The following is a 25,295-nucleotide window of genomic DNA, read 5'->3' on the forward strand; positions in this document are numbered from 1 at the left end:
TATGATTAAGTATAAAACAAGTTCATTGAGTTGCATACAAAAAATGCAGAATATTCGTCGGGATTATTTTCAAATATTGAAAGAAACAAAAGGATTGTGCTCGATTCCTTAAAAATTCATTTGCAACGAATATCGTGCAGAATAATATTCATTTTTGCACACTTTTCCACATTCTGAACTACCATTTTTCCGTAACCATCGAAATTCCGATGGACCATCACTCACCATAATTAACACGTCACCCTGCCTGAGTCTGCCATCCTTAGCTGCAACACTATCGGGATGCACCACGGATATTACGGTAGAATTACCCTCAGGTTGTAAACTGAAGCCGAGTCTGCTGTTCCATCCGCGTGTCAATTCCACCATAAACACCTGAGTCACGACATCAAACCCCCAAAATCCCGATTTTAATTAACTCGCCGAAATATTCTGACATTGATTAATAACGGGCCCGAGAAAATGATGGAAAATGACAATCGGAGGTCCAAGCGAATTCAGAAAACGTTGGCAAGATACATTTTTTTGTTCACAATCGATGAATATCTCCCGGAAAAGGATTACGCTTTAAATCCTCAAAATTAATGAAAGAAGTTGATAAAATAAAAAATATTTTTCATCTAATTTGAAAAATGAAATTATGAAGAACACACGTGTCAAAAATAAAACTCACCTCGCTCCCATCGTCCGTAATATTTTGTCGAGTTGCACTCTCCTTAGTGGCTCCCGTTGGGGCATCCTCGGTTTCCGTTTTCCCTCTTGACTCCTCGTCAACGTCGTCGTCGGGAGCAAACATGACGCCCTTCCACTTGAGCAAACCCTTGCTTCCCACGGGATCTTCTGCGCCAAGAACTTTGCCTGTTTGGACAAAAGTAACGATACTCTTATTCTTCAAACTGTATTTATATGCATACAGATGTACAGGTGTGTGCGAGGGTGTGTGTCCGTTTCGTGAGTATACGAATGGCCATATCTCTGGCGAGATAAGAGCTTATCGCTAATCGCGCACTATATACACCGAGATAGACTCAACGCAGAGTCAAAAAATTAGAAACAAAGATTCGGTACGTGCCTTTCGCTACGTGGCATTTTTTTTGACCTAATTTTTCGACAAGAATATTTCGGAGCCTCTGATCAGATGGTTGAAAAAAAATGGTGTTCCGCTTAAAAATTCACTGCTAAAGAAAATTCAAGATATGGTCTGTCATTGGTTTGTCATAAAGGGGACAATATTGGCGTGAAATGAAAATAATATTGAAGAAAATTGATTGGATTTTGCACCTAAAAACCGTGTGGTTTTCCGAAATCGTGAGAATCAGCGAGATGTTTTATAAAGTTTTGTTATCACGGTGCCCACTCACCTGGAATGTCTTGATCGCTCGAATGCGCGGCTTTGTTCTTAGCGCTATTGTCGATACCGCCGCAAGTAGGGTTGGCGCTCTGATAGGCCGGATTTTTGTAGCTGAAAACACCGCTAGTTGTCCTGGATGTTGACAAGAGTGGCGGCATTGAGGCAGGCTCGAAAGGTAAATTGTTGTCTTGTTCGTCGCTCGACAAAGTAGTCCGGTCGGTGACGCGATGCTTGTCTTCGTAGTCGCGTTCGCCAGTCAGATTCGAATCACTCTCAGTTACGATAGTAGGCCCGGTGTATTCCGAATCGGATTCGACATTGAATTGGAAATGGGGCTTTTCTGAGGACCCACCGAGGTTTAGGAAACTCGGTCTTGGCGCGAATTTCGAGGAATCGCTCGAGTCACACACGTCGTACAGTGGCGGTGGATCGATTATGTCGTTCAGAGCCGTTTCCGATTGAGAATTCGATGGTTGAGTTTTAATCGAACATTGATCAGTTTCCGATCCGTCCGTCTGGATCGTTATCGATGGATTTACGGGATGAAACGTAATTGGATTATCTGAAATTGTATCGAAAAGGGGAATTTTTGAATTCGATATTCATTAGAATTTTTTCTGCAATATCATTTGACTGCAATTCGATTTTCAATTTGTATTTGAAGATCAGACTTTTCAATCTTTCATATATAAAATGATGCTGAAAATAGTGAAAATATACCGTGCTCATTGTCTGCGGTGGGTGTCCTCGAGGGAGGTCTTCGAAGTCTTCTCGGCGAGTTGGACGAGCCACCGGAAGTCTGGATCGACGTCGAGCCGTTTGACGTGCCAGGAGACAATTTTCGTACGGCAAGATCGCACAACATGTCGACGGCTTCTTGTCTGTAAATGGTATAATCTCGGTATAATTAGAATGGAAAGCTTCTTTGGGGAAGATAGTAGAGCGAACGAAATTCAAAATGCCCCGGTTCCTCCGCTTGTTTATAATTATTTATAATTCCATTGTCAATGAAGCCTCGAGATTTCGTTACGTCGATTAGCATCGTATCCTCGTTAATGTAATTCATTTCACACGACTCGGAAGTTTCATAGAAACGCAAAGTTTCCCATTCACACGAATGCGCGCTCAATGAGTCTTGAGTCTCTCTCGGTTAGATAGAAATCTAAAGATACGCGAGAAAATGATGCCTCGGGTAGGATGGGATTAAAAGTTTCTTGAATGAACAGATTTAACTTGATTAAACGAAAGGATGCGAGTGTTCCACTTTACAAAATCAATTTTTTGGACCTTTTGTTCGACAGATCTTTGAATTACGAAAGAGAAAGTCCCCGCACATTGTTCGCAGCCGATTCACGATGGCTTCCGAATCGCACAGAATTGTTTAGGAATCATGAATATTTCTCGGATCATGAATCCCAGACAGAAATTCTCGAAGAAATTTTCCTACAGGATTTTGGAATCCATAACATTGCATGCGACGGAATAATCCTTTGGCGATGACGAACGATAAAAATTCCTGCTTTCTTCAGTCCCGTGCTCCCAGCACAGAACATGTAACTTACCCCGAGGTGAGCTCAGGTGAACTCGTCAGCATATTGTTCGGATACGTCAAAGCATTAGTTTCGAAAGTGAAGACCGGAGGGAAGGAGGTGTTGTTACAAAAGTGCAAAGGTCTTACCTCAAACTAGTTCTCGGTGGACGGAGTGGATGATCCGGCTCAGTGGGCGAGAGTGCCGAGACAGGAGTTTGGGCCAAGTCACGATACAAACGAAGTTTCACCCTCGGACCGCATTGCCTGAGAAGAGCGACAGCTTCCTCGTGGCTCATTGGTGACAAAGTTGCACCGTCTACAGCGACTATTTTGTCGCCTGGTTGAATCCTACCGTCACTAAGGGCTGGTTCCCGCACCAGTGCACGAACATAATGCCCCAGTGCACTGCTGTCAACCTTTCTCAAGGTGAAGCCCAGGCTACCAGCTACTTTTGTCATTTCTATGTCAAATTCCTGGAAAAGTAACCAAGTAACCAATCCAATCCACCGAATAAGAGATGGCGAGAAGCTCGATATTTTTGTTTCAATAAAGTATCGAAGTCGATCGACATTGACGACGGTTAATTACCATTTTTTAGCTCTGACCGTTAAGGTATTCCTTTCACGAACCCGAGTATTTTACAAGTAAATGATTTTAATTAACAGTTGAGTGAAAGTGCATGCGGACAGATTGGCGAAATTTCAGGTCAGGTTATCGAACATTTAATAGAGAATTAAAACTTAAAAAATCGTAAAATTCGCACTAAATTTCTATTCAATAATTCATATACTAAATAATTCTAAATTCCTGATACAAACTGTCTCACAGATAGGAAAAAATGTAAAGAGTCCATAGCGACGATAAAAATAAAGGGTTGCCGAATGCTTAAAGTTTGAAGTTGGAAAAATGGCGCGGAATCAGAAGCTTTTCCTATATAACCGTGACTTCTCAGAGGTGAAAAATCAGTCAAAATTTCGAGTGCCCCAATTCGCGCCACCAAAAAATACGGTTACGCGAGAAGAATACCTTAATTCCGTACGGAACGCTGGATTTTTTGTTTTGAGCAAGTGACTCGGATTCATCGAAAATGGAGAGGTTGTTCAGCTTGTAAGAGAAAGACTGAAGGTCCATTAAAATAGTGGGAACAAAAAAGCAAACTTACCCCGCAGGGTTCAATCTGGAGAGGAGGCAAAGGATTGAGAATTCTCAAGGAAGGTGGTGGTTCTCGTCTGGCGGGAGGTGGTGGTGGTGCACCAGGTGGGGTGATGCTCGCGTCACCGGGAAGACGACAAACAACAAGCTCGACCGTGCTAGACGTAGTTCGCAGAACTTCCAGAGCCTCCTGCAACAAGTAGCATGAAAATGAGATTAGGAAGAGGCTGTTGCTCGTCGATACACTCAAGCGAGTCTCTTCCTCATTCTCCGGCGATGGAGTCTAAAGAAAAGATGCTTGGGTATATTATTCTTCGAGTAATACTCGGCGGGATAAGACTTCAACTTTAGCTAAAAGGAGGAAGAATCGTGTTTCTCCGCATGATCTTGGTGTTCGGAACGATCCAATAATGCGCGCAGCCAGATAATGTTCCGTTCAATGCTTATATCGGGACATGCATTATGCTAATCTTATGTAAATCTTCTCGATACTTGCACACAAAAACGAGGGAGAGTGAGAGAGGAAGTGAGAGATGGAGAAACCGAGTTGCTACGTCGCCGACCACGCTCGATCGGAATGTGCAAAGAGGAAGATATAAGCACGTGACTAGTGTGGCTAGTTTTCTCTTGCTTGCAGGATCCTAATATATATAGAGGCTGATATAAAAGCTGTACCGTCCCCACGGTTGAGAATGCTCGAGCCGTAGAATTCTGCGAAGAAAAATCCTGCTCAAGACTTTATTTCTACTATATATAACATTGCGGAAATATATTGATACGTTTCCTGTCGGTCGTCACTTATCGCGTTGACTGATATCTCACATACCGAGGGTCGTAGAAAAAATGGTTGAAGACGATTCTCCTTAAAATACGATAATCCTCCGGGTCCTTGGAGAATCGAACACGAGTTCTGAGACACTCGGTACATATAAATGCAACGATCCCAGGTCTAGGATAATCTTCGTACAACGTGGTACATACATTGCCGTATTAGCCGGAGTCTCGCACCACTGACGACAATGACGATCCAAAGCCATAGGTTACATCGTGCAATTGTTCGATTCACTTGAGTATACCGAGATAAGGCTTCTTCCTTCTCTCCTTTACTCTCTCTCTCTCTCTCTCTCTCTTTCTCTATGAAACGTTGTACGGTCCTGAATCTCCGCGTGGGAACTCACGTAAGGTTCGTCCTCTGCTCCACTTGAGTAAGAACCACGCGAGAACCCTAATCTCTGATCTATATACGGGGATCCGTTGGGTATAAGCCACTGTACAGCGGCATTCGCGTGACAGTTAACATCTCACCGAATCTCGTCACGGTTCACGATTACGAAAACAAATGTTCTCGTTATTTGGGGCTTTTATTCAAGATTGACCAAATATTTAGATATTTTAAAAGAAAAGGAATTTCCAACATTCAACATCCAATGATGGTTCATCGGGCATGCTTTTTTTTTAAGGTAGTTCACGCACGAAACGATTTTCTTAGGAATGTCTTAAAATTCACACAGAATTTAAATGGGTACTCGACTGACACGCATTTCAAATTTTAAAGGGCTCGTCTTATTGGTTATTGAGATGACAAAAATGACACAGGGCTGTGCGTGTAAAGTCGTTCATCTTTCCATATAACGAATGAACGCTTCTTACGAAGATCATGAAAAAGTACACAATAATAATGAAGCATATAATGAAGGTCTGGGAAAAAATTCGAGACGATTATCTTACTAGTAACAAAGATTTACTTATTTTGGCATTTTGTTTCTTCTTCGCTCGGTCCATTCCTGTCACAGCCTTCTGTCTTTTTATTAAAACTTTTTTCTTGATCTATTTACCTTTGCGCTCTTTAAAGCAATTTTTACACAAAAAACCATAGTATTTTAGCCAGGGACGAATAAAATTTTGAGTTCTGTTAGCGATGGATTCCCGTTCAAATTTCTGTAATTTCATTCGCCAAAAAAAAAAAATAAGTTGAACAAATTTATTTACAATTTCGGATTAATAACTCCAACGTTAATTTAGAGTGATCATGTCTTTAATTAGGGAGTAAAAATCGATCCAATTTAGACAATCGTAAAATACGACCTCACGGGTATAATCTACCTTAATCGAGAATCTCATTTATCATTGGATTGTCATGAAAATACAAATAAAATACCGATCCAACCTCTTTTTCAATGAAACTTTTTCTCAAACGTGGCCGCGAACAATTATCTCTCGTCCTCGAGAGATTCAATACACCGCATGAAACTCCTCTACGGAAAATCGTTTCGACTCTCGTTTCGAGATTTACGAACGCGACAAGTGCATTGTTCGTTTGACGGTTTTTGGGATGAGGGTCGAGGGTTTTCGGGGTTAACTACGAACCATTGATCAAAGCACTTACGTAGTTGGTGAGGCCAGTCAGTGGAACACCGTTCGCTGCTAGTAGAATGTCACCGGGCTGCAATTTGTTCGATAGTGCCGCTGGCTGCTGCGGGAAAAGCCTTTTAACCCTTACGGGACCAGCTGAACCACCCCCCGATACGCTCAAACCGAGACCTCTGCTACTTTTTTGTAGGGTTACGCAAAACGTACTTTCTGCAACAAAATCATATTGAAGCATTGATAAATTAATGTTTTAGATTATCGAATGATTTTTCATTGCTCAATTCACAGAAATTTCTATCGTTCAGATTCATTTTATTATTCTGAATGATAAAATTTATCTGAAAAGTTAACATTTTTTTGATCGAGCTTTTTATTGCAAGGTACATTTTTCCATAAATCATTTAATTACAATTCCGAGCAACTCCAATTCAGAACAGTAAAACGTGCGCTCGTTATAAACCGCGTATAATCAATTTCTGTGTTTCTGTGCGAAAAAAACGTTTGACACAAAAATCTCATAAACGCGATGTTGCTTTTTATGAATAAGGTCCGTAATATCGTCAGGAGAAAACTAACAGAACGATAATTGCATGGAAATAATGAAACAGCTGGTGAAATAAATCAACTCACTTTTAAACACCTTTGCACCCGTAAAACAACGTTTTTCCGGTCCCAAGCGTTCTCGTGGCGCGAAAAAAGTGAATAAGCAGAAACGTAATTATTTTAAAAATCGCGAAGGACAAAAATATAAATTTTTATCGAAGCTTCATATTTCCGTAACATTTTTCGTGCGAGCTGCGTATCAGACGCAATATTTTCTCAGAAAATCGTATCTCCGATTAACTTTTCGATCAAAGCACGAAGCTAAGTTTTCTGTTATTTTTCTAATGAATAGTCTTACATGGTCGAAAGCGATGTGAGCAGCGACAGCAAAAGGATCGGTTCGCAATGACCCGAAACCGGCCGGATATTGACCTGAACTCGTTGACGTATCGCACGTATTGTTCAGTTCTGTTCTCTCTATTGAGATCGTCCTTTACAAAGGGTAATTTACGTTTCACGCGTCTCTCTTGGCGCTTCTCACTCGCTCTGTCTCTCACACCGGTGTTATCTCGCGTACGAATTTTCTCTGGTATACTCTCAATATCGCTCGTTCTGTTTGATGCGCCAGAAAATGCGAGGATTTCCCACAGGAACGCGCGCACGTGACGAGACTGGTGCGACGATTGGTGTTCTTTGATCCGCGAAATGAAATATAGGAAGAGCCCCGAAAGCAATATCAACGAAAATAGATACGCGTGTATGTTTCAAACGTTAGGATGAACCGAGAGAAAATCTAACTGGAAAACAAATTATTGCCTTCGATGGGAGCAGGACGAGAGGACATACGAGTTAAATTTGTTTTCGATTTCTCGGTCTCTCGTGCGCCCAATTCATGTCATATATCTATATAAACACGATTTCGAAACTCGTCAAATTTAGATACGAAAGTTTTTTGGCACCTTCAATCGTGAGGATGGCAGTTTTGTATAAAAATTTGTTCTCTTTATCGCGAACCTCGTCATTTCCATGCGTCCATGTTTGGCCACTCAAAGAGTTGGTTTTGCTAGAATTAAAGAGCACTTCACGGGGTGCGAACAAATAAAAAGGATAAAATTGACCTTCCTTGAGAAGAGTTCCCTGAAAGGTGCTCCATTGAAAAAACGAAATTTGTGAATTCTCCTGATGGAAATTTGCTCGCTGCAAAAAAGGAAATTGAATCGAGTATTACCTTCCAGTGTTTGCCTCCGTCGCGAGCTCTCATCACTTTTTTAATGGTTTCGAGAGCAAGCACAAATATATGTATCTATATACAGACGCGAGAGCGAGTAAGAGTGAGAGTGAATTTTAGGGTAAAAAAATGGAGGACGAAAAAAGATGGAAGCAAGCGAAGCAACGCTCCCGTTTTTTCGTCTCTCTCACGTTCTCTGTTCGTCCAACGTCCACGTTCCTCGTTTTGGTATCACGATAGTATGTGCCAACGAGACGAGTTTTGAGCTTAAGTTCATTTTTTCTCGTTTTTTTTTCTCTCCGATTCTCCACGTAAAACTCACTTCGGTGTGTGCCAATTTTCCGCGATGCTTTGACTAGGGATTCACACACCGAGAGGAGGCTCGTGACGACAGATGTATAGCCTTAAGGCGTGTACGAAAGCAGTCTCGCGAACTTACCCGCCGCGCGACTCAGCCTCCCGGAAATTCTCTCCTCTTTTTCTCTTCTCTTTTGCTCTCGAGGTCCGCAATGTTTCAGAGTTTTCTCCTGCTGCTATATCCGCTTTAAAGCTTTGCCCTGCGCGAGAAAATTTCAGAGAATTCCAGCAGCTCCGGAACACACTGATCGCATCAGGATACGAGAACGGAAACATCGTCGAGAAAATTATTTTAACCCTTTGTCTCGCCATCCATGAAAATACATATGGAAATCTGACTCCTACCTCAAGCGTATGTCAACGTTTCATACGAAAATCAGATAAAACAGGACAGTCTTTGCTTTTAAATACTTTTGCTTCGGAACCTTTCGAATGATGTTAAAAATAATGAATCTACTTCGTTGTTTACACTCGGAGATTTTAAACCAATTTTTTACTTAAAATCTATAAATATTAAAATTGTATTTGAAGTATTTATTATTTTTTTTTAAGTATCTTATAAGCATCATATATCTTTTAAAAGTATTGATACTTCGGTACCGAGAAAATGTTTGATTTCTTTCGCAAGATCTCTCGAATAACTTTCGCGAATGATCGGAAACAAAATTTCTTATATTCGAAAGTTTCGTACTTTTTATTATTTCGTGTTTTTCCTCTGGACGACAAAGAGGATAGCGGTGAAAAATATGAGTATCGAGTACACGTTCTATATTTATTTAACAGTCGGGTCAGCCGAAGACTTTGCCTTGCAATTGTGCAAAAAAAGTAAATGTAGAGAGAAAAAGCGAGGAGGGCAAAAGTTGAAGAGCTGCCAAGTCTCTGTGTTTCGGCCACGTTCCTCTCATCGCTCCCGATTCTCCATTCCTTTATTTCTATATGTATATACATTGCGTATCGACTTGAAGTGTTTCGCGAGGGTTTCAGCAGCTTTCGCGTGTCCGCCAGACTGGAAGAGCCAATAAAAGCCTTTTGCCTTCGTTTCCTTCCCTCCCCCTTGATTTGCTAAACGTACAAAATGAATCACGAATGATGAAAAAACGATCGAATAGCTCTTTTGACTCAACGACTGAATTTCTCTTTCTCCTCGTTCCCTTTAAAACTCATCCTGACGAGCTCATCTCACTCGTTTTAAAAGGTATCCACACCGCGCGTTAAAAGTACGACGAAATATCAGAGAGCCAAAAGGAAAAGTGGCAAAGTGAATGGAAATAAATAAAATAACTTCCACAAGTCCTTTCGCCCGAGATCCTCTTTCGAAAAAGTTTTTTTATTCAATCCTCTTTTTTAAATTTTCACTCGACTAATCTGTTAAAAAACGATTACAAATTGTCTGAAAATTCCAAGTTTTCTGCAAAAAGCACATTTCGGTTTGGTTAAGTAGTTTCAACGAATTTATTGTGCTCGTGCCTTGACCCAATTCATTTTTAATGAAGCATTTTTTATTGCTGAGAAAACTCGAAACAAATTCTGCTTCGCGAGTTTTTTTCACGTGCCGATGCGGGAGATATATTGCAGCACGAAATAATCTATAGATAAAATTCGTCGAGTATTCTCGCTGTTTTGCCTCCGATATCTGCATGCTGTAAGAACCTCGGAAACTTTATTGGCGCGTATACTTAACGATCGTAGATTTACCGGTAATCTATGCATAGCTTAAAAGATTCGTATCGATGTACGGGGGTGTGAGGAGAATTCGCTAAACAAGTAAAACCCGTTCTTATGGGATATATCACGTCTTCCATACTTGAAGAATCTTTCCGATACAATCGAAGCCAAAAGTTCGACTTTTGGTTGTCTCATTCGGCGCAGGAGCGAATATTTTTTTCATTAATTCAAACCTCATCCGAAAGAAGTATTTCGAGACGTTACCAAGTTTGAAGTAGGCTCGAAAACTTTCTAATTCACAAAGTTACCGTCAGAGTTCGAAAGGATTGAATAAAAACGTTATTCACTATATTCGTAGGGCCGATTCAAAAGAATTCAAATTTTCTTACAACGGATGAAAAGAGATCAAAACCTTATTTCATCATTTACCATATCAAACGAAGTTTAATAATAGAAATTTCACGTCATTAACGTTTTTCCACTGGTTTGTTTATTTTCAGATGGAAAAATGACTTCAATATTTTCCTTAAATATCTCGTTAAATTTCTTAAACAAATAATTTGATGGTTATCATTAATTCAACGGACTCTGTACTATGAGATGGGCCTCGATGTCATTCCGACGAGTAGATTCAATTAGGATATAGAGCGTCGATATCCATTTGGAATTCAAAAAACGGGATCGACAGCTGCTTAAAAGCGTTTCCGAAGGGTATAGTGAAAAATTAATGATCACCGTTTTCTCCAGCTATTAAACTGAGCAATATGATAGAAAAGGTTCCCTGCGTTTCGAAATAATTGCTTGACGCGAGAGGAAAATGTAGGTAATTGAAAATGAAATAATCGAAGAATGCAGCCACAAACGAATTGGCTGATTGGCAAGAGCCAAAAGAGCATTTTCAGTTGAATCTACAACGTTACACGTCAAATCGTGTGAGTCAATACGTATAAAGTTTCATTGATATGCCAAGGAGCTCGAGAATCAATTTCGCGACGAATTATCCTCCCAACTCAAACGATGTGGAGCGATGATATAAGTTATTTGCACTCGGCTGCGGTTGCTTGGAGAATCTGGAGATTGAGATTCGAGAGGAAGCTGGCAAGCCAGGACTCGGATGTCGTAGGCACAAAAGGCTTCGCAATTACCGGGTGCAGCACACCTACATTCACCGATACGTATTTGCTTGGATGGCTGAGTGGTGAGAACCAAAATATAAGTACGGGTTGTCTCAAAAGTTGGTTCATAGTTGAACGGCGGCTCGACTCTGCTGGGAAAAGAAATTCTTCAAAATTTTGTTTTGCTAGGAAAAACGACAGTAAAGACGTCGATGAATAAGACACAGCGAATGCGTTGTGCTCGGCGGAAATTCTCCCTTTCGACCCCATATCAGCAAGCAACTTTTGAGACGCTCCGTACTTATCGACTGGTCGAACGATGTGGTAGCCAACCTAATTTCCACTTTGACCGAACAGGCCTCCTTTACGTGTATACTGTACGCGGAGAGTTTGAGATTAGATCTCGGAGCTACATATACTACATACATGGATGTGTGTATAAAGGTACCGGAACTTAGTGTACTGAGATCGATCAACAATCTGGTCGCAAATAGTTACTAACGATGGACGATTGGTTCGATTAAACTCTGACACGTAAACTGTTGGAAATAACACATATAACTATTTATACATTCGTGTAGTTGTGTGTGTTTATATCGAGCAGAAATGCATGGAAGAAGCAACTTCGACGTTTGATTATCGGCGAGTAAAAGTTTCGCAATCGCTGCTCCTGATTCGACGAACACGTGTGTCTTATATTGGAATCTCCGAGTGCAAACTTTGTTCAAGCGATGTTTGCGCTTGCTATTTGCACTATATACAATTCGATTCTTTTCTCTATATCACTCGAAAGCAAATAAATGCGATTGAATGTTTGTTCAAGAGGGTTAGTGAAATAGAAGGAAACATGTTTTTCATCATTTGTCTCACAGTGATAAGTATTTGGCTAACCGTATAAGATTTTCGTGGACACGATTTTTCTCATTTTCCAAACAATTTTTCTCCTCACAATTATATTCTGGAGCGACGCGTTTTTTTGTTCGGTTTTCGAAAAGGTTCGAATTGATTGAGAGACCCCATTTCACGAGCTATAATTTCCTTAATCTTTCTCCTCTTTTTAACTCGCCCTTTTCCTTTATCTCTTCGTTGGCATTCTCGCCGAATATCGAAATATATGCGGACTCGCTAATAACCTTTGGTTAAATCCGAATGGTCGTTAACCACTAGACCTTAAGCCCCCAGCAATTAATTCCGTTTGAGAATGTACCTGCGGATTTATGAACGTTCTTCTTGATCACCGGGAATTTCAACTTGGCAGAGCGTGAATTTATTGATCCTTTTCTTAATTACAACTTTTTTTTCTCCGTATTTTAATTTTTATTCTAATTCGCCCCCATTTATTTTTACGAAACTCGACTCGTCTATAGTGTCTAAGCAAAAATCGATTATTTTCAGAGTTTCCTTTCGTAAATCTTTACAAATGAAGGACTTAAAGGGCTCGGATCGAATTGAGAGTAGAACTCCTCACATGTGTATACGCATGTACGCCGATCCGAGCATGCAATGCATATCTATACTCGTTTCATTACCGCGAGGTTTGTACTCGAAGAGTTTAGTATGCATCCCTCCGTCGTCCATAAAGGGCTTTAATTATAGATCCGAGCACTGATTACCGACCAAGAGAATTTCTGCTCAATCTAGTTAGAGGCCCATACGTCGGACTGGCGTCTCCCTAACTCTCTCATGCCGTTTCCAGCGAAATTCTGCACTCTCTCCGTCTCGCGGTTTTACAACTCCTCACGCTCTTGATTCTGGGAGCAGGATACCGCAGCTATCTACTTTGAATCAACGCCTCTCTGCTGATTAATTGTGCGCCTTTACTCGCGTGTATGTTATCGTTATTTTACTTTTGATTTAACGTCTCGACGAATTTTTCAATCGGTTTATTTGAAGGAAAAATGAAGTACAATTTTTTTCGCGTACTAACGATTATGATCGTTTCAAATATGTTTTCAATATCTCTTGACACGTTTTGTCATGTTTTTTCGAGCCTCGAGGTCGATTTTGATAAAAAAAAGAAACGCGTTGGTGTCCTATCGGAGCATGAATCGCGTATGAAATTTAACACGAGCGACACTTTGTATTTCGCGTACGTGGCACGATTTATTCACATCTCGTCACAACTCGATATTTTTTTTTCTTCGTTTCCAGAAAAATGCATGCATCCGGCTTTTTGTGCGTCAATAAAATAGAAGGTTTTCGCGTATTTGTTTGCCCCTCGAAAAATAAAAGAGCAATTGGAATGGCACGAGAAACGCAGCTGGGTTCACGTTCAAAGTGTTTGCAGGTTTTGAAAGTTTTCCTGTTGTTTTATTCCGTGGGAGCAGCGAATCGAGACACATTTTTGTAAATTTTTGTACGCGTGCTTTGAAATTCGGCATTGAAATGCAGCATTGAATAGCATTGAATGAAAAATGTTGTAGATAAATATTAGATTGAACGGCTAATTACACCTTTTCATTCTCTATTCAGAAATGGACAGATGAAAAATGACCTTCTGATCGAATGAAAACACCGCAGAAGTCAATTGGATAATCGAAATTGATCAACAAATACGAAACGGCCGCAGTAAAAAAGTGCATGTTTTCCAAGGAAAATTGGATGAGTTGAATGGAAACTGCTGACAATGTTTGCAACGGAAAGCATAAAATATATGTAGAGAGGGGGCTGAGAGAGAAAAATTTTCGTTGGTGTTTGCACCACATGTGAGGGGTGGATGGAGTTCTCGATCGAGGGAGTAATAAAGAAGTTACGATTAGTGAAAAGTCGATGACAGCACACGAGAAAAGGAGTTTAAAGGCTCTATATGAGATAAGAAAACTCGTGAAACGACGATCCTCATGCCCTGGGACTTTAAGGGAGTTGAAAAAGCTTCTTTTCTCAGCTGTTCAATATACCTTTCCTCCTCTTTCCCTTTTCATTCCATTTCGCCCGTTCCCTCTTTCTCATTTACCGTTTTACTCTCTTTCCTTCCCGGCGTGTCCTTTCGTTTCGAGTTTAAAGTAGTAAAAAGACTTTTGCGTAGTAGCCAGGTGGGTGAGATAACTGTGGAGAAAGGGGCTGCAACACACAAGTGTCGCAGCCTCCCGAGATCGCCAACTCTTCCCTCCGAACTTGTGTCCCTGTTTTTTCACTTTTTTCCCTATTTCTATTCTTTTATTTTACAAACTAAATAGAACAAAAGTTCAAAACTCATTTGTGTTACTTTCGTAGGAAGCTTTTTTCATTCAAACTTAAATCAATATTGACAGTTGCGTAAAACCGTAAGAGTGGCTTAGCCAGTTCGAACCAATTATATCGGGAATAACACGAATCCAATACTTTTTCGATTTATGTGACTTAAAACCAAACAATAATTTCGCTAGCCGTGGTATTTTTCGAGTCAGGCCGAAACGTATACGTTTCGGCAGCATCAACTTTTTACTGGCTAAAGTTGACGTTGCACCGGCGTGTTAAAGCAACGCTGCGAAACACGCGTTATTGCTCGCAAGCCTCTTGAACTCGAGACGAAAAGAGAGCGAGAGAGGAGAAGCGTGAGTGAGAGAGTCAGTGGATGGTTCCGCACAAGCACCAAATCCATCGACGTAATATTCCCTCATGCTATTTCACTATAAAAGCACTTTCGTCGAAGAGATTTTATCCGCCAGAAAACGCGCTCCGGTTATTAAAGTTCGGCAGCAAGAAAACAAACATAAACGAAAGTATTATACACGAGAAAGGTTCGTGCGAATACATGTAGTGTGCGCGTATAAATAAAGATAGATAGAGACAGTTCGGAGGTGAAGTTTTTCCATGTTTTCTATTTTTTTTTTAGGGTCCCTCGTTTGCCTTGCGACTAGGAGCGTCCATTTAACAAATAAATACGTGCAATCTGTATATATACGTGTTACGTAACCCGGTAAGATGGATGGTCGCGTGCGAAAACCGTTGCCAGAATCCAAGAGAAACAGCGAGAGAGTGAGAGTAGAAAAAGAGAAGATCGAAAAGGCGAGCGTGCAGGAGAAGCTGAAACGAAGCGGATCAGGAGGGTGTTAAGCCACGATAACGTGAGCTCGAGCTCTGGACAGACGCCTTCGAAGAGCCCTGCTGCTATACACATATACAAAATTCCGCCCCGTGTGGGTGAAATGAGGGAAAAATGGAACAGAGAAAGGGAGAGCACCAGAAAATCTACAAGAGTCCGAAACAAAAATCAAAATTGTTCCAATCATTCGAGTTTTGGTACATCCGCAACGACAACCGCAACGATTGTCCTCAAGTTTGCCACAACAAATTATATTTTCCATTGCCCCAATCTCATTTTGTTCCCAGCCATTCCCAAAATATATATCCAAAAATTCCAGAAGGAATGAAACAATCGTTGGAAGCAGGCTATGAATTACCGCGTTGCACATATAACCTACCCCCTCGAGCCTTCCCCGTTGGCCTCCACATTCGCTCGTATACCTAAGGGCATCAACGCCATCGACTAGGGGTAGCACACCTGAAACACCGCCGGCAGGATTTCCGGTCGAGCGTTTTATCGGAGGTGGCGTCGGTGAATGAGAGGGTTTTGCGCCTCGGCACCCTCTCGCCCCCTCGTCCGTTCTCTCTTCCGCATTCCGATAACAGCACATGCTCCAAATAACATCCTGCAAAGCGGAGAGGCTCTAATGCAGTCCTACGCCGCCCGGGGACGCGATCGTCGACGCTAACGAACTCCCACATCTTCGTGGTAAAAATATCTATATATCTGCGGCTATATATATTTATAAAGTCATTACGGATGAGGATTTTAGTGGCAAACCTTCTCATCAGCCAAGAGTTAAACGACCTCTAACTGTGCGCATCTCTTCCGCCCATTTCTTCTCCTCACTTACGTGTAAACTACTCACGTACGGTTACTCTAATCACTAATCTTCTTCTCGAGATTTAGTTCTACCGATAAATTCGTAATTGAGTTATTTGCGGTCGCGAATCAACGAGAAACGATTCGAGGATTTGTGGCCGAACTGATATGCGAATGATGTTGAATGAGTGGGACTAATTTCTGAATTTTCGAAAGCGAAAACTTCGAGGAATTTCCATTTGGACAAATGTTTAAAAAGCTTGGCAATCTCGGCGTGTGCTTTTTGTTACATCAAACTTTTCGTACGCTGGAATTGTTCAGTGCCACCGTGTGTTTTTTCGGAAATATATAATAACGCGCGTTGTTTTGAAGCGATGCGACACTCTAATGCGGGCAGATTCTTCTTCCGCAGTTATTTGGATTTTCGCGTGACGCATGCAGAGATCACATTTATTGTGGGTGCCTGCGGAGAACCAGCGTCCCGTTTATTATCCAACCCCCCACCACGAGAGAACGTTTATATATTCTCTTTCTCTATCGTACTCTTCTTTTCAGCTCTCTCCAACGATCGATCCAACGTGCAAATAAGCTCTGCCACAAATAGTCTGCGGTTTATGAACAATCGACGTTAAATTATTCATGCTCGAATGTAAATACATACATCGATAAATAAATAAGATATTCACTGGCTCGTCGGATTGTGGAATTGCGACGCTGTTTCCAATTCCTTTTTTCGACCAATCTATACGTGCAAACGATTATTTTCGCTTTTCTTACCGAATTATTCATCTTTTAAGCACTTTCACTCTCCTTGTCAAATTTTAATTCTTCGAAAAGCTACGTTTTCACGATTCTTTAAGCACCGAACATTTTTTACACATACCTGCGATAATATATCTGCACAGCTATAGTCTCGTTTTGATCACCGCCCATCTTTCTTCCGTCGGTCTATCTTCCAATTACCCTCCTCTTCGATATATCCCTACCTCACTTCCTCTCTTCCCGACAACACCTTCCGTTATCTCCTCCCATTCTTCCAACATTAGCATTTTTCGCCCTATTGGTGCCTCCCCCGCTTCGTCTCTCTCGCTCTTGAGAACTTAACGATTATTTCGCTCGATCTTCCTCCGTCGAGATGCACAACGTTCTTTCGCCACTCTCTCATATTTTTTCTCCGCTTGGCATATCCTCTACAGTTTTTCTTCTTTTCCTTCCCGCCTTTCCTTTGTTTCATGCGAAACAGCGAAAATTATCGACACGCCAATTTCAGCGGAATTTAACGAGAAAATGTGAGAACAGAGAAAAAAGTATTTTTCGGTACGCTACCGCGTTCGGAAAGTCCATTTTTTACAATCTCTTTCGAAAAAGCTGAAGAAAATATAACGATGTTATATGTTCAATAAATTCTGAAGTTCACCTGCTTCTGGTTTAGTTTTTAGTAAACAATTTAATATTTTCATTTATTACTGTTTGAAAAGTTTCGGGATGATCCACAATCCACTTTTTTCTTTTGGGTCGAATCAGGTTTAAAAAAATGGCATAAAATAGTGTAAGGTCAAAACAAAGGATTTATAAAATAATGAATTAGTTAAGATTTCTTTTTCTTTTTTCGTCAGCATAATTTTTTTTTCGTCAAGAGAATATCACCTGTTTTTACATTTATTCTGAACAATTAATGATCGACCGAAGCACCGAGGAAATAATAGCCCAGTCCATAAAACGAAGCCATTGCGAGTCTTCATTAAGGCTAAGGGATGAATTATAGACCCGACGATAAGAAAAGAGATACAATTGGCAGAGAGAATTTGCATGTTTTCCAATCCGTTCGTCTTTGTAGACGATTACTAATGGATCTTGAAACTCACTCGGTCGAGACTATTCTAAGACTTTTTCTACGCCCCGAGACGTCCGCGATGAGTTTCCAAGACAGGGGGAGGGAGGGAGAGATTCTTTAGAAGTGAATTAAGAGTGCATCAGTGCTCGAGGGCTCTCGTGGCTGGAGATTAACGTCGTGAAATACCGGCAATATGGAAATTTTGATTTCAAGTCACCCCTTCGTGTATCGACCCGGAACTTTCAGCAGGAGGGAGAAAAAAAGATGACGCCGCACAAAAAGATCGTTCTTACAAATAAATGAATAATCAACCGTTCGGAGAATCAACTGATGAATTAAAACCTCTAATTTGAAAGTCATATTTTCAATTGCAAATCATTGGGACTTTGAAAAAAAATGCTGGGCAACGAAAATGCAAACAAAACATGCGACGTTAACAAATTTGTTATCAACGGAAAGGTGCTCATCGAATCGAACGAAACGTGCATTTCGCGAGCATCGCACCACTCTTTTCTTCACCCTTCGTCGCTTTTCTTCTGTCACGCTTGAATGCTCGAACCTCCTAAAAAAGTGGTCTTTATATGTCCTGACACAAACATTTGCGACTGTAAATTCATTTTGGTTTTACGTGATCCTCACGCGGTTCGTGGGTGTGGTGAGAAATCGAACGAACCAGATTGCCTGATAAATCCCACGGGGACGAGATAGAGAGTAACGGGGTCAATGGAAAAACGAAATTACACCGCTGGAAGCCGTTGATGGTGAGAAGGTGGATTTAACTACTTTTCCCGAGGGTACTTTCGTCGAAGTAAAATGACAAAAATATGTGCTGTTGAATAGAAATATATAAATGTCCTGAGCGAAGGCATTGATATGAAAAAAGTAGAGTAAAATAGCAATACGAAAAGTGCTGTGAAAGGGTGATATGAAAGTCGTAACTGAATTCATATTCCGCAGCAGATTTTTAGTGGGGTTTACAAAGGGAATGAACAACGAGATCGTCGGTATGAGATTTTTTTCCCCACTAGAAGTTAATGGACCAACGAGTAAACGTGTAGCTGAAAGGAAGAGAAAAAATGGTTGAAAATAATCCAAGATGGTTTTGAAACCTTAACGACAACCAAACGAAAGCTCTGCTCTTCTCTGAGAGGAGGCAAACGACGTGAAGACAGGGACTCGAGGCGAACGACGTCCGAGCCTCTCGTCACGTCACACTTTTGCAAGTTTTATTCAAATTTACCGCGAGAACTTTCTTTTCCCGTGGAAGGAAAAATATTTTCTCATATAATTCGCGTGCTGATATTATTCAAAAAGTGGAGAAAGAATCGTTCGCGCCTGAATCTCAGTCGATGCTTCACCAACTGGTCCATTTCATCTTGTCGAATTTATTAAAACCAAACTCTTCTCTTTCCCGGTGCACATATACATAACCGAAGAATAATTTATCCAATTTTCTTCTTGCCATGTTCAACTGACTCGTGAATTGAGAATATCTACGCGGTGCAGAGATTAAACTATACAATATGCAGAGAGAAAAAGAATGAGAAAAGTGCGAGGGAGAGAGGTAATGAGGAATGTCCATCTCCCATTTCTCTGTCCCTCGAGATAATTAATCGCGTGTATAAACGTCACGCCCTTGGCGTGTTCGAGTTCCCAGGTAGGGGTCGAGATTTCAGTCTGGACCCTTCACTGTATAACACGAATGTACGTACCACTATACAAACATGCAATGTATTATAGCATAAATCCATACATTATGTTCGTATCGTAAATACGTACGTTTCGAATTCGGCTGAGGCGAAGTGATCACCGAAAAAGTGAAGTGCGAGCTAGAACTTTGAAGAAAGCAACATGAGTTTGATCTCGCTCGAAGAAGACTCGAATACGTTTCATGGCCAGAATCCTTCAGTCGGAAATGACAAAATAAATAACAGCGATGATTGTTCAGACCCATGTTTGTTCCTGACGGTTGTATATGGAAGTGCATAATAAATAAGAGCTAATTGACACGAGCGAGTGACACGATGGTCGAACGAGAAAGAGTCTCTGTCGACTGACGCATGGCGGGACGCACAAAACAGACGTCGAAGTTGGCCTAGTTCTTGCGAATAAGGAGAGAGGAGAGCGCACTCGTACGTGGGCTATGCGACGAGGAGACGGTACATCTCTGCGATCAATAGTGCATTCTTGACTCGATCTCGCTTTCTCCCTCGCTCCTTCTTCTGCTTCTCCATCTTTTTGTGACTTTCATTCGAAAACTGGAAAAGCTCGAAGTTTGGAGGTGAAGCGAAGCCTGAGGGACTTCGGGTTCATAATACGAGTGGAGAACGAGCGAGGGAACCTCTCACCCTCATTTTTAACTCCTCTGCTAACACGAACGATAAATGGAGATGGCAAAGTGGTCTTGGATGGAAAGAAGGGGTGTCAAGTCCCGAGAGATCGGCTTAACGGGGAGAACCGCTCTGTTGTGTGTTAGCGTAGCATATCTGAGATCGCTCGACTTGGCCAAGCAGACGGGGGTAGTTTTTAAGTTTTTTGCTTCGTACGTAGATGTAATGGTTTTAATGCTGTGGCGGTGACAGCGGTGGCCTCGAAACCTCTCTCCCTCTCTCGGTTCCCTGTTCTTCTGCTTTTCCACGCGTTCACGGTTCTCCTCTCGGTGCACCAGAACCACCGAAACCACCCCCGCCTCAGACTTGGGTGGCCATGGCCTCGCTCCGAGAGGAGAGACACCGCAGAGGCGCCAGAACCGAAAATTCAATGAAACACTCACCGATTCCCCAACCGCGTCCGAAATCCTTCGAGTTCATACGCGTGGATCGAAAGTTTATACATTTTTGGGACGAAGCAATCTTATACTTCCCACAACTTCGTCGTGCATCGACTAAAGTTTCAGAAGACCATCAAATATATGAATCATTATTTGCAAGCTTCCTTCTTTCTGTTCAGTTTTATTATCAATAGATCCTTTGCAGCTTTTGATAACATCAAACGACAGCGAGACCATCGCTAAATATTGCTCAACTGAGTACCATTGTTTCTGGAGCAAGCCCAAGGCTCTACAGTCTTGTTATTAGATGTTCTGTTGTCACTACTGGCGTATACGTTGCGGTTTCAGGGCTGCTTTGATATTATAGCTGTCATACAAGAACTACGAACAAGGCAACTGTTTGGATCAGTAGAGAGATGCAACTACCGACGCATCAGGCCAGTCCTATCGATTCTCCCTCTTCATTCATCCTTTTCCATTCTGTCTTGTTCAGTGGCTCATCTTTATTCGTTTCTCCTTCAGTCTCTATCTTCTAGCATGGATCTATTCACCTTTTGTCTCTCTTCGTCGTTTCTGATTCACTTCTGCTTTCCCTTCCTCTTTCTCCTCCGATTCCCCGATTTTCCTTCGGATCCTTCGGATCCTTCTCTCTCTCTTCCTCGCCCCTCTTCTTGCTCGCTCTCTTCCTCCTTCTTCTCTCTCAGCCCCTTTCTCACCCTCGCTGTATAACCTCCATTCCCGTACGCGAGAAACTACTAAGAGCCAACGATGCAAGGGTAATAAACGTGCTCTACCCATGTTGCTGCGTAACTTTGACGTCAAGCCACTATACAGGCTCTCCCCCCATGCTGTGCTTCGACTACTACGGTACAATAGCTACGGTAATAGAACGTAGCTTGAACGTCGAAGTGCGCGATTAAATTGCGGGATTGAGGCAACTGTGCCACTCGTGTGTTAACGTTTGTACATCGAAATACTGGCACTTTTGACCTCCTCTACTACCTTATTTAACGTGGCAAATTATCTTTTCATTCACTGCCGCCACAGCGTCGAATGCTATCGTTGAAAAATCAGTGTACTTGTGTGGTTATTTACAAATAATCGTGCTATTCGATTTTCGCAGCGTACAACGAGGTTTCCATTCTACGATAATTGCACTTTGCGGAATTTTGTTAGGAATCAAAAAATACTAGACGAAATGGCGAATAAAAATGTGAAGAGTTAAAAAATGACTATGAGTGGGTCGGAACTCGGAAATAAAAGATAAAGAAAAAGTAGAAAGACACCAATCGAGACACTCGCGATCGATAAGATATTTGCCGAACGCGAATAACTCGCTGAGCCAGCCTGGATTAATGCTATAACCGAGATAATCTCTACTTGATTAAACGCGACTGAACGTGGAGCGCCTTCGCCACGTTCATTACAATATTCTTCGTTTGGAATTCTCCTGATATTTCATCGCTAAGAAAATAGAGCAATCCTGATCGAGTTTCGGTTTTATACGATACATTTTCGAACTATGAAGGAATAATGCGAATCCGGATTTCTTGAACAAAAACTGGTCTTATGTATAATCCTGATTTTCGTTTCCGTACAAAGAAATAAGTTTTTTCATTAGATATTCTTCAAGTACAATGTCTGAAGAATATTCTCACCAAATTTCATAAATATCGGAGTATTAAATTCGTAGCTATACGGGTATTTCAACGGACCGCCCGGTGCGCGCGATCGTCTAATACTTGAATCTTTAAACGCGATTATCTCAGAACCGTCTTTTTTGAGAAATATACCTCTGCGATGGACACGATGGACACGATTACTAAAAAACTGTTAATCCGATCCATACCAAATTTGTACCACTTATCTATCATAATAATAGCTAGGGCGTAGACGAAGGATTTCGTATTTTGTTGGAAAAAAGGTTGTAACAAAAAACCGCAAACTGAGCCGTTTTTTTTAATCAAAATTTTTACAAATCTTTCGTCCAGGCTCAAGCTATTATTATAATAAAAAATGTGATATAAACTTGGTATGGATCGGATTAATAGTTCTTTAGTTATCATGTCCACCGCAACTGCGATACTCAAAAAAAGGTGCTACTGGAATACAGCTAGAGTTGCGCCATTTTGAGAAATTCTTTGATGAAAAAAATTGTAGTACATGTCGTGCACAGTTTTTCGATAAACATGTATTTTCTTGACGAAAAAAAAAATCAAGAAAATCACGTTTTTTCGCTAGCTGTAATAAGGCCTTAAAAAGAAATGCAGGAAAAAGGGTAGTCTGAAGGATATTATGCGGATTGGAGTTTAAAAATGGGTTAACCGTGGAATTCAAGCGGAACCTCTTTCTCGATGTAAACAATACGAAACCTTTTTCGCGCGTATTCCTTTCGTCCAGAGATGCCAAAGTAATCTGGAGTCGACGGTAATAAATCTCGAATTTAGCCCTCTCAGACCTCTTCTTCCTCCCTCGCTTCGCTTTCTCCGAATTTCTGTGAAAATCCATCGTGTAAACCAATGCTGGTAGAACTTGGACCTCAGTTACGAATTCCCCTGATTGGAAACTTTATTCTCGCGTACTTTCGAGGCTAACCCGAATTTCAAAACAGGTATCATTAACTCGAGTGCTCGTACATCGTACTCGTTCCGCCAAGTTTAACCGCAAAAGTATATCCAAAAAGCAATAAAACCTCGAAAATATTCAATTGGAAATACGAGACCGATTTGCAAAATCAAACTCTTCACACAATAACACTGCAAAATAATTTCTGTATCTTCATTGTTTGCCAAATTCATTTTTCATATCAAAGAAGGAATTAATGAATCTTCTACCGAATTCCAGCGAAACAATTTTCCGAGGTTACAATTATTTTTAACCTTTATTCGGATATCAATGGGTTTCGACATCCAAGTACGTTTCGTCCTCTGACTTCTGTTTCTGCTACGCTCATTACTTTAATTAGAAAAAAAGAATAAACATTCACAATGTTTTTTTTTGCAAAAGAAATCAAGATCGAATTATTCCTCGCCTTCCTCCGCAAAGAAGGGCACAAGAGAGCTCATTTGCTCGGTATGCAAATCAGAGAGTCCGTCTATCTTTCTCTTTCTGTGTGTTTCGCAGAGCCTGCTGATTTCAGCTCTCGCATGTTCTTTTATTTTGTTTTTTTTTTTCATCACCATTCGCACTCAATTTCCTTCGTGTCGCCGACTTGCTCTCTACGTCGGCAATTCCAGTGATATAGAATTTCTCGAGACCGTAGAAATGGCAAGCATTTTAAGCCGAGATATTTCTAAATATGATATGAAAAAAAATGTAAATCTCGCTGTTCGAGCTCGAGTGTACGTTTGAAATGATTGCAAATTGTTAGGAATTTTCCTGTGTTCTTTTTCACACTCCCACGTAACTCTAATGGAATTTCCAATTGTATATTCAAATGTTTATCCATCCTTGTCATTATTTAATAAATTATATATTTCAAACAAGGAACGTCGATCAAGATATTTTCTACTTCGCATTTCTATTTTCGAAATATTTTAATTCACACTCAGCCCCTCGCACCAAATCTAAGTAATATTTCCAAAGTTGGTATATAATTTCTTCGGAATATCGTCACAGCGATATGATAAATGCGAGGAGATACACAGAGGTGTAAAGTTGTCAAAATGTTTTTTTGTCAAGTACATAGAACGAGAGTTTTCTTGACAAACAGGATGAGAGACAGGGGATACAAAGTTTCCAACGCCTTGTAAATTGAATACCGACAGTGGGAGCGTGAATAACGTGTCGCGGCAATGCGACGGAGGATCTCCGGGTAGAGGGGAGGGAGGTTCCCTCAGCGTGGAAAGCCGGAAAACTTTGTGGTGTACTTGAGAAAGAATAAAAAAAAAAAAAAATTGAAATGCTAGGGGCGAAAATTCGGAGCAAGAGAGAAAATCTATAGATATGTTGACACGTGTGAGAAAATACGAGTTGAGTTTCACGATGATATCGGGTACGGAGAGCGCGGATAGAGTGAGATTTTTTTTGCTCCGGTGGAACAAGATTTACAAGAGTCCTCGCTCCCTAGAATTTCGTTTTCTTCCCTTACGTATCGTCCAGGTAAAATCCTTCGAGGAGAGAAGAAGAGGAAAAGTTTCGTACACTACATGCATAATCTATGCGACGATATAAATCTTGTCGATAGCTTCAGGATCTTCGGCAAGTTGGCTTTTACTGGTGTCAAGCTCCACAGGAATTTTCCGATTCTCACGATGTACGAATTTATGTCTATACGTTTATAAACGGAGAGTTCCGCGTTGAAGCTTATTTTGCATAGCCGCAACGTACTAATACGTCGACGAATATTTCGACAAAATTTTTCATCTACTTTCAGACACGTATGGAATCCTCGCGAAATAATTCCTACCTCCAAAGACAAAATTTCCCATCAACAAACAATTCCTCGTCGCACGTAACTCTGTCCCAGTGTTAATAAGCACATACTTGAGAGCTATTATAGTTTTTCTGCCTCATTCATACGAGTTTTTCGCTCGTACACAGAATGTTGTT

General features: G+C 41.0%; 1 protein-coding gene across 1 annotated transcript in view; it reads right to left on the reverse strand.

Annotated features, from left to right (window-relative positions):
- LOC122408169 (uncharacterized) overlaps positions 1 to 25,295 on the reverse strand; it is a 100,213-nt gene that overhangs the window by 2,351 nt on the left and 72,567 nt on the right. Inside the window, exons 5-11 of the mRNA XM_043414801.1 lie at positions 6,421 to 6,614; positions 4,045 to 4,224; positions 3,030 to 3,355; positions 2,072 to 2,232; positions 1,362 to 1,913; positions 674 to 858; positions 226 to 375 (exon numbers count right to left, since the gene is read on the reverse strand). Of these exons, the coding sequence (XP_043270736.1) occupies positions 226 to 375; positions 674 to 858; positions 1,362 to 1,913; positions 2,072 to 2,232; positions 3,030 to 3,355; positions 4,045 to 4,224; positions 6,421 to 6,614 (1,748 nt within the window). The remainder of the gene's footprint in view (positions 1 to 225; positions 376 to 673; positions 859 to 1,361; positions 1,914 to 2,071; positions 2,233 to 3,029; positions 3,356 to 4,044; positions 4,225 to 6,420; positions 6,615 to 25,295) is intronic.

Source organism: Venturia canescens, chromosome 3, assembly GCF_019457755.1.
Source record: "Venturia canescens isolate UGA chromosome 3, ASM1945775v1, whole genome shotgun sequence".
NCBI classification, from domain to species: Eukaryota; Metazoa; Arthropoda; class Insecta; order Hymenoptera; family Ichneumonidae; genus Venturia; species Venturia canescens.